The sequence below is a fragment of the Nematolebias whitei genome, chromosome 14, assembly GCF_014905685.2.
Source record: "Nematolebias whitei isolate Nwh7 chromosome 14, NemWhi1, whole genome shotgun sequence".
NCBI classification, from domain to species: domain Eukaryota; kingdom Metazoa; phylum Chordata; class Actinopteri; order Cyprinodontiformes; family Rivulidae; genus Nematolebias; species Nematolebias whitei.
In genome coordinates, this window is record NC_056511.1 from 39209406 (window position 1) to 39219200 (window position 9795).

Sequence of the window (9795 nt, forward strand, 5' to 3'; positions counted from 1 at the left end):
TTTCATCAGATCTTCGTGCTCACGTGTGTGAAAAGGAAACACCTGGAGCAGAAACCGTTAGAACATGTGTAGGGTTGGAACCACACAAACATCTAGGTCACCTACACAAGTCCCAAAGATCACATGCTGGGGTCATAAAATCAGCCTCAAAATTATGCGTTTTAGTTTAATTCAATCTTGTGGTGCAAACCTACAGGAAACCAAACTTGATTTAGAGCAAATTTGAGTTTTATTTAAGTGACTGAAGGCAAAAGGTTTCTTGAAAACACAGAAAATAGGTGAGTGAAAGTTGCTTTGTCCATCAGCTGCAGTCACAGTGCTCATTTGATGACAAAAACTGGAGTCAGATTCCAGAAATGAAAGCAGAGGTTGGTGTGAAGAGGAAACTGCTCTTGTGGAGGTGGGGTGGCCCTGAAAAGGGCCTTTGGGTTCAGCGTTAGCAGCAGCTAATACTCCTGAGACTGAGAGGAGGCCTTCTTTCCCGCCTTGCCGGAGCTCGGTGTGGACTGGCCGGTCTTCTTGGGCAGCAGGACGGCCTGGATGTTGGGCAGCACCCCGCCCTGAGCGATGGTCACGCCGCCGAGCAGTTTGTTCAGCTCCTCGTCGTTGCGGACGGCCAGCTGCAGGTGGCGGGGGATGATGCGGGTCTTCTTGTTGTCCCTGGCGGCGTTGCCGGCCAACTCCAGGATCTCGGCCGTGAGGTACTCGAGGACGGCGGCCAGGTAAACCGGGGCTCCGGCTCCTACTCTCTCGGCGTAGTTACCTTTGCGGAGGAGACGGTGGACGCGGCCCACGGGGAACTGTAGACCAGCGCGGGAGCTGCGGGTCTTAGCCTTGGCACGGGCCTTAGCTCCGGTTTTACCTCTTCCAGACATTATTCAGATGACTTCTTCTACGAGCAAACCAGATAAAGAGTTTAGGCGAAATGTGAAAGACGCACGGATGACCTGGATATAAACCCCACAGTTTGTCCCGCCCTAAACTATGATTGGACGGTTTAGAAAATAGTCTAATATGATTGGCTTAGGTGGCCACAGATACCCGGAAGTACGTGACAAGTAATTTAACTGTCCCCGCGGTAAACCAATCACGAAGAGATATGGAGAACTGACAAATCCGATTGGTTGATTCCTCTAGTGGTCACGTGTGAAGAGGCGGACAGGGAACACCAATCAACTGTCTTCCCTCCAGCTTTGAAATTTTTGGCGCTTTAAATTAGCGAACTGCATTAAAATACAGTGAAAATATGAAATAAATGTATAAAAATTTGGTACTGACTACAATAGACTATTGAATTATATCCTAATCTGCACTTCTGAGAGACCACGAGGCACTTTAACATGTTTCAGCCATGAGACAGAATTATTTAATAAAATAATGTGCTGGAAGTTATTCTAATTATTTTTAAAACTAATTTAAACCTAAAAAAAATCCACACAGATCCACACATGCAGGTTATGGTTTTAGGATTAAAAAATGGGCATTCAGTAATAAATTTTTTTTATACTTCTATTTCCACCATTTTTTCATTCAACCTTTATTTAGACAGGTTAATCCCATTGAGCCTCGGGGACTCATTTACAAGAGACACCTGGTTTCTTAACAGAGTGATGACAACAATGGATAACAACAGTAGACGGTCATAAAATAGGCATACAAATTTAAGTATCTCTTTTTTTTTTACAAATAGAAACAAAATTGCAACTAAAAGGACAATCAAGAGGAGGAGTAGCAAAAAAACAGCTAGATTATAAGGTGATTTAGAAAACTAAAAACAGGAACATGTCTGCATTGGTTTTTGCCAGGAACTTAAAGTCACTTAGAGAGGTCAAGGTCGAGAGCTTCAGATCTTTTTGCAAGATAGTCCAGGAAACAGGTGAGGAGTAGGAGAAGGCCTAGTTCAGTCCTCACTGAGGGGACACTGCATGTAATCATGTCCTGAGAGCGCACACTGTAGCTGCACTCATGCAGAGACATGTTTTTTTTTTAAGGCAACACACCAAGAAGTGATTTAAAGATGAAAATGTACCTGTGGGAGAGTCTGTGTGAAGTTAATGATGACCAATTAACCAGTGAATACAGGGTGCAGTGATGGGTACGGTAGTTATAACCAGTTATGAATCTTAGTGCACCGTGATAGACAGCATCCAGCATCTGCAGGGTTCTTGTAGGAGCGTACATATAGACAATGTCACCGTAGTCAATGGAGAGAAGGAAAGTTGCAGTTACAAGGCGTTTCCTAGCATTCAGAGTTAGACAGGATCTGTTTCTGATAAAGAAACCCAGTTTCACTTTCAGTTTCCTTACCATATTTTCCACATGAAGCTTTGTAGGTGGAGTTTGTATGTTCTCTCCCATCATGTGTGTGTTTTCTCTGGGTACTCCAGTTTCCTCCCACAGATCAAAAACATGCATGTTAGACTGATTGGTAACTCTAAATTGTCTCTAGGTGAGTGAGAGTGAATGGTTGTCTCATTTGTCTCTGTGTCCCTCCATATTACAACTAAATATGCACATTTCCAGACTTTTATAACGTTTTATACAGTTTCAGACTTTTTTTTAGCTTTGAAGACACTAAAACAAAAAATAAAACAGGCCAAGCAGGATGGAATGAAAAGTTTAAATAGTCTTAAAGCGTAAGAACATGAGAACAGTCGGGCATTATTTAAGTGTACAAGGACCCAGAAACCACAGGGCCACATTTTACTGTTTATTAATAAAATATTAGTACAGCATATTAGCATGAGGATGAGGATTAGGGCCACTGTTATTCTTTCTTCAAAATTTTGACTCCAATCTCAAGATTACTTTGTTCCCCTCAGAATTCTGAGAATAAAGTCAAAAACCGAAGATTAAAGTAAGAACTCTGATGTTTTTTGTTTTATTGCTGTGGCTCCAATCTTCTTCTGTACTAGTGGGTTGACATATCTTCTGTAAAAACAGCTCCTGTAGCGACCCAGACTCTAAAAGCAATAAAACTGGAAATGCAAATAAAATAAAAGTCATTAAGATTTACATATTTATCTCTTAAGGATAAGTTCAGGAATTCATTTAGTTAATTTTAGACATTAATAAAAATTGGGGTTCGACCCAAGCAGCTCAATAAAACTTTCTTTCACAGTCCACAGTAAAGTGCACAGACAACGTAACCGCTTGAAAAATAATTTATTTGCAGAAATTACATTTTTAAAAGAAGACGGGTCTTACACATCCTAAATTTAGCAGCCACTCTGTTTCACATCTATATACATTGTGTATTTTTACAGTGTGCTTTCAGTGCCGTTTTGTGGCGTGTTGATACGACAGCAGCCACGTTTGGGGTCGTTTTAACGTTTCTGCTCAAAAACAAATTAAATTATCTCCAGGTCTCAAAATGATTGCAGTCACTCAAAGCATGTTCTTATGTTCCAAAGGAAAACACAAATAACCCCCAAAAAATGTAGTTTTTATGTATTGGTTCTGTTAGTTTTTAATGGAAGCAGCAGGTTTTACGTGTTTAGCTGCTGATTTGAGTTTCCAGCCCTGAGACAGCTTCTCCTCAGGATGACCTGCCGCGTGATAAACTGACCAAACGTCAGCAGCGCTTCCTTTAAAACGTGTTTTCTGTGAAGTATTAAAAGTGTTGCCTCTATCTGCATCAAGTCAGCAGGACCGGATTGTGTTCTGATTTCTTTAAACTTATTGCCCAACATAAGTCTGAGAGATGCTGGCTGATCGAATTAGCTGTCGCGATGTCCCACAGAAAGGCAACTTCCTCACACAGAACTAACAGAAATATACCATCCCTTTTTGATTTATTCCATACGAGATAAAACATGAAGCATCTTTAAAGCAATTGCAACAACACGGCACAGATTGATCGATTTATCTTAACTTAATTAAATGATGACTTCAAAATTAAATTTGCATAGAAAAGAACGCCTAAGTCACTATTTTACAGTGCAACGCAGCTAGGATGACTTTTTGGTGACATAAAATAAATAGCACGTTTTATAAATTATCTTTTTACAACCAAGAAAAAAATCATATGTGCTGTTACCAAAAAAAAACACCCCATCAGTCCAAAGTGCATCTACATCATTAAATTGATCATTTCCACCCCCGGTCTCGATTAAATGCTAGTTTGTGTTCAAACTATGCTCAAAGTGTTTCATCGTAGTGACTCCTTCCTTCCCACAGAGCTGCTGATTATTCTCCTCGCAGAAAGTGAAGTTCATCTCCTCAGTTTGGACCCGTCACACCTGACTTCAGTACCGAGGGGGCGTTAAAGAGGATCCCTCCCAGCAGCATCCTCTTGTAAAGACGACCCACAAAGTGATGAAGCCTTTCCCTTCTTGGGCTCCGCCGGCCCTCCTGATCAGTTCTCCACGGAGTTTGCTCCTCCGTTCGTGGCGGAGGCGTTGCCTTTCGATTTGCCGGACGAGCGGAAGGAGAAGCGCTTGATGAGACGGTGGGAGAAGCTGCCGGACTTCTTACGGCTGCTGCTCGTGGCTGGGGCGGCGAAGTTGTTGCCCATGTTGGAAATGTCCTCGTGGGACTGGCTGAGGCAGGGCTCCTTCTCTCGGCGTTTTCTGCGGAACAACAGCTTCGAGCCGCTCTGGAGGAAACCCACTGCAGGAAGCAAACGATACAAAACATCACTGCAGAGTTGTATAAACTAAAACTAGATCCATCTACTAACTAAATGACTGATGTGATGACATCACTGCTTTACCACCACACACCAATGGTTCAAGGACAAACTGTTAAATGTCCTGGAATGGCCCGGTCCAGACCTCTGAACTCTGGTGTAAAAAATTAAAATATAAAATAAACTGTCGCAGGGCAGCACGGTGGCACAACTGGTCGAGCTGCTGCCTCTCAGCGAGCAGGTCCCCGGTTCAAATCCCAGTCCGGGGGCCTTTTTGGGTGAAGTTTGCATGCTCTCTCCGTGCATGCGTGGGTGTGTGAGTGAATGGTTTGTCTTGATGTGTCTCTGTGATGTACTGGAGACCTGTCCAGGGCGTCCCCTGCCTCTCGCACAGTGATGGCTGGACCCGCGACCCGAAAAGGAAGAAGCGGGTAAAGATAATGGATGGATGGATAAACTGCTGCACCCGTGACACACCCATCGAACCTGAAGGATCGGGAGCAGTTTGGTCGTGTGCCAACTCATGGAGACACATGTGAAGAGGCTTACTGCTGCAAAAAGGATTTACTTTAGTGGGTTGAACACATATTCACACACTACGTTTCAGTTTTAATTCAGCTGTATGTTTAAATGTTCAAAATAGAGTTTTCTAAATAATCTGAAGTACATGGAGCAGTACAACCTCCAGAGGGCGCTGTCAGCTCAGTCACTGTTACACAGCACCAGTTAAGGGCCTGCCCACTGCTGGTATCCACAAGGTGGTCCCATAAAAGCCTGGTTTATGGGACCACCATTGAATGGCCAGCGGAGCTATGTCACTGAATGACTCATCCAGCAAAACTGCAAACTACATCTGAACCTCCACGTCCCCATCATGTTGACGGATAGTTCCTCAAGAATTAAGCACATTTACAGAGAGATATTGGAAATGATGGCACAGCATGACTACACCCAGACTTATAAGCAGTGCTGGGATAAGCTAACAAAATTTAAGTCCAATTATTTAAGGACCACAACGGGCGGAGTGGCTCAAACACAAAAAGACCAGTTATGATCCCGCCCACAGAGCAGGAAACAGGTCAGCCTCCACTGTAGTGGCAAACTGCACATGAGAAGAACCAAGAAGAGAGCCGAGGGGAGCCACACTTATTAATGGCAAAGCTGTTTATGAGAATTTGATGCTTATAAGACAGTTTGTTGCAGCTCCTCAGACTGAAGAAGTCTTCTGGATAAAAAAACGAAACTTTTCAATAAAGAAGAATCCGTCCAGAGGACCGGACTCAACTTTTTTTTAGAATTATTAAAATGTATTATTCAATGTACGCTTTAGGGACAGAAAAAGATTCTTCCAATTTGCAAAACGAATATTTAACTTGCTTAATTTTGTGTTCCAGCAACGATTTCACGTCTCGCTCCGGTCAGCAGTCTGTTACCTTTATGGTCCTTCAGGCTGCGGGTTTCCAAGGCCCCAGCGGAACCAGTATCAGATTCCACATCATCCACAGAGGGACGCTCCGACACGTCGGAGGGTGTGGTTTCATCCGGGTCCTGGTGTTGGCCTGTCCTGTAGTGGTTGCCGTGCACGGCTGCGTCCATGGCCGCTGCGTAGCCGCTTGATAACGTGCAGTGATCCTCACCGAGTGGAATCTGATGAGAATCAGAGGATGTGTCACTAAAACTAAAGTGAATGCATTTTATCTTAATACATACAAGGTATACATCACTTTACAATATACCACATTTTTCAGCCAATATGTCTTTTTTTTTTTTGCATAATTTGCATGCCCTGCGACTTATACGCTGAAGTGAATTATTTATGGATTTTTTCCATATTTAAAACCAATTTTTATCTGAGATATGACCGTTTTCATTCATTCTGACTGAAAATATTGAACACTACCATTTTCAGCCACTAGATGGCACTCGAGTATTATGGCATGCTGTTGTGTCATGTAATAGGTAAAAGTGGCTATTAATGACACTTGCCATAGCCTGCCACCTTCATCCAGCTCAGGGATCATGCCTGGAGCAAACGTCAAACCAGCTTCAATTCGCTGCACCGCACCGGCAAAGTGAAGCTGATTTGACCATAGAAGTGCATTTATTAAGGAAAAGTGCAACTGAGACACACCTCTACTATAATTTCGAGCAAACAAATAATTGTTTTTAGGTGGTTATCTTGTTAAATTTTGAAGAAATGCACAGTGGGTTCTCCCATGCACGCTCCTGCTTCCGCGTATCGGCTTTTGAAATGCAGCTGATTTGATCGTCAAAGTACATTTATTAAGAAAAAGTTAGACTGAGACACACATTTGCTATAATTTCGAGCAAACAAATAATTGTTTTTAGGTGGTTATTTTGTTAAATTTTGAAGAAAAGCAGAGAGTCCTCCCGTGTACGCTCCCACGGTCGCCATGTGGCAGCCAATCAATTTTTGGCACAACACATGGGTTGTCAGCGGTGACGCATAATAGATATGACGTATTCGTCAAAGCGATGTATTTATGGATTTATCCACTTTACTAGACATATTTGGACTGATGCAACGTGTACGGCGGAAAATACGGTATCTGCTTTTGTTTAGTTTTTTAAATATAATTTTCTTTCATTTATTTTTTTCTCAATTTATAAGCTTTCTTTTACGACCGTCTCCTGTTGTCATCATTCTTTGTTGAAAACAGGTCTCTCTTGTAAATGAGTCCTCAAGGCTCAATGAGACCAACCTGTATAAATAATGTTTGAATGAGTAAATGTAAATCAATTCCTTTTATACACTCTTGGAATTGTCTGTATACTTAAGTTTAACATAAAAAGGGTCCAATAATTCCAGTAAATCTGTGTCAAAAGCACTGCCTTTACACACACACACACTCTCTGAGGATTTCTGCAGATCTTCAGGCAAAAATCAGGTCAGAAGGCTCTCATTCTACGATAAAGTGGTTCAACGGGGGAGCTGCGATTGTGGTTTATATTTAGATCACACTCGTATTGCCTGGCTCTGTGTCATTACTTTTTATATTCCATGTGGAGCTCTAAGGCCCAGCCACATTCAGAACCGAATTTGAGATTTCTTCCATTAGATGTGATCAATTTCTTTCTGACAAAAAAAAAAAAAAAAAAAATCAGAGCAATAAGAGAAATTTGTATCTCATTGATGCAGGTGTGTGATGAAAATCACGTCATTTTGTTCTTGCAGCTTTGCCTGATTCTTCTCAACACAGACCCGTACCGAAGTTCTTCTCACAGGGCGTATGCACCAAGTATTGTGTACTGGTCAGAAGTTCGTGGGCGTGTTCGTCAGTGCAGAAATGTGCCCAGACATTCAGCTGTACGACCGTTGAAACACTAAATTAGTGAAATGGTCAAAGACTCCTGGATGGACATCGTGCAGACATCTGGAGTCTGTCTGCTGAAACATGTGGCGCTTCCTTCATGAGAGATTTGATGCCATGCAGGAAGAAACCCGCGCGGTGACGTATACTGCAGCGGGAGAGGTTTCCCAGGAGCTCTGTGCTGTGTGTCTCGTAGACTATGAAGGTGTGCGCCTAAACGAACATCCCGCAACCACATGACCGCAAATCAAATGCTCGGCTTCGGACCGAGTATGCTGGGCCCTTTAATCTAAACGAACTGAGTGGAAACAAAGGTGGGATGTATCTGAAAGGTGGAGGGAAACCTTTTCGTTTGTGGCTTTTATTTGGCAACGGGACAAATTCAGCAGGACGCGGTGTCCGTTCTCTGACCTTTGACACCCCAGAGATGATTAGTGTGCTCCTCTTTGTCGGCGTCTTCCGTGCCATTTTAGATGCAGACTCCGTCAGCTGCCGAATCGCTGTCTCTGCAACAGGATCCAGGCCATTAGAGAGGCGACTGCTCCCTGCGAAAAACAACAAATGTGGAAATCAGTGTTCAGACACATTGTGAAATTGACACTTGTGGCATGAGACAACCTTTAAAAATGGGTCTTTTGTAGAAAGTTTGTATGTTAAACTCCTAAAAGAACCATAAGGGTTGTGAAGAGAAGCACCTTCCCAGGTGTGCCGAAAAGTGCTGCTTATCCTGCTTTGCATCTGTTTTGTAAAACAATATCTGGTTTTCAGTTTGGGACTCACTGCTCGGGTTGGGGCTGCTGCTGCCTCTGTCGTCAGTCAAAACCGTGGCTTTATTTTCGTTCATCTCCACTTTGGAAGGTGAACACAGCGGGGAATCCCCTGCAAGGCACCAAATGGATTAAAACTCGTTCGCCACCTCAGAACAACAGATCATCTTCCTGTTGGCTCACCTGGGCTGCGGTCGAGTTTAACTCGAGACTGGACGGTAGTGACGGTGGTGACAATGGTTCCGTCCGGCATGACGGTTCGGTCCACGTCCACTTTCTTGGTGGGGGTGAGGGAGGAGCGGATTGGCAAAGCATTATGGGAACTGGACAACTCTTCGGTTTCTACATACAGCAGCTGGCAGAAAGAAAATAAACAAGTAACTGACTTCTGCTGCAAAAAAATGTCTAAAGGAGTTCAAACTTTATTAAAACAAGCTGTTTACAAGCAGTACACTGATAAATGGATAGTTCACTGTGCTGTTAAATTTGTTAATATTTTAAACTTTGAGAAAATCCCAGAAACCGTTTCCTTCTCGTCTCTCACCTCAGCTGTGATGGTGGCATCGGGTGATAAGCCATCACCGGGGCTTAGAAACAGAACATGTTGTCCAGTGGGAACTTTGCTTTGGAGGCTCCAAGCAACAGAAGCGTGACCCGGAAGAAACTCTATCAGGATTTAGCACAAAAAAATAAAAATAAATAAATAAATCATAATTTTTTTAATAATTTTTTTTTTTTTAAACACACAACTAAAGGTCATTTTGAGTGCAGCTTTTGACAAAGATCATTACAGTGAGTCTGCCAGCTGAGCATTTTTGCTTCAGCAATCTAAACAATGCTGCTGATCAGGTTTGTGGACAGCAGCCAGGACCAAATTAGTACTGAGCTTTTCCTTACGTTCCCTGGTGCCGCTCCGCTCCACCAGCCTTATTCTGAGCTCTTTGGTTTCAGGGCCAAGATCTCTTAAAAAAAATAAAATAAAGAAATGTCAGAAATGAAAGACAGAACTAAAGAAACAATTAAACCCATGTCTGTCTGCAAAAGGCTAAATTAGCAAGCAGTGGTA

The 9795-nt window shown here is 42.8% G+C and overlaps 2 protein-coding genes across 2 annotated transcripts in view; both read right to left on the reverse strand.

Annotated features, from left to right (window-relative positions):
- Nucleotides 1–266: 266 nt before the first annotated feature.
- LOC119420174 (histone H2AX) lies at nt 267–923 on the reverse strand. Its single transcript, XM_037687554.1, has one exon. The coding sequence runs from the start codon at nt 873–875 to the stop codon at nt 447–449; it is 429 nt and encodes a 142-aa protein (XP_037543482.1). The 5' UTR covers nt 876–923; the 3' UTR covers nt 267–446.
- Nucleotides 924–4036: 3113 nt separating this feature from the next.
- The window catches only part of c2cd2l (c2cd2 like), a 22794-nt gene continuing 17035 nt past the window's right edge, over nt 4037–9795 (reverse strand). Inside the window, exons 9-15 of the mRNA XM_037687555.1 lie at nt 9627–9691; nt 9274–9395; nt 8913–9084; nt 8743–8841; nt 8374–8507; nt 6064–6277; nt 4037–4611 (exon numbers count right to left, since the gene is read on the reverse strand). Coding sequence (XP_037543483.1) covers nt 4358–4611; nt 6064–6277; nt 8374–8507; nt 8743–8841; nt 8913–9084; nt 9274–9395; nt 9627–9691 — 1060 coding nt within the window. The 3' untranslated portion in view covers nt 4037–4357. The remainder of the gene's footprint in view (nt 4612–6063; nt 6278–8373; nt 8508–8742; nt 8842–8912; nt 9085–9273; nt 9396–9626; nt 9692–9795) is intronic.

Excerpts from the sequence above, each read along its gene's own strand:
- LOC119420174 (XM_037687554.1), bottom strand. The coding sequence starts at position 875 with ATGTCTGGAAGAGGTAAAACCGGAGCTAAGGCCCGTGCCAAGGCTAAG.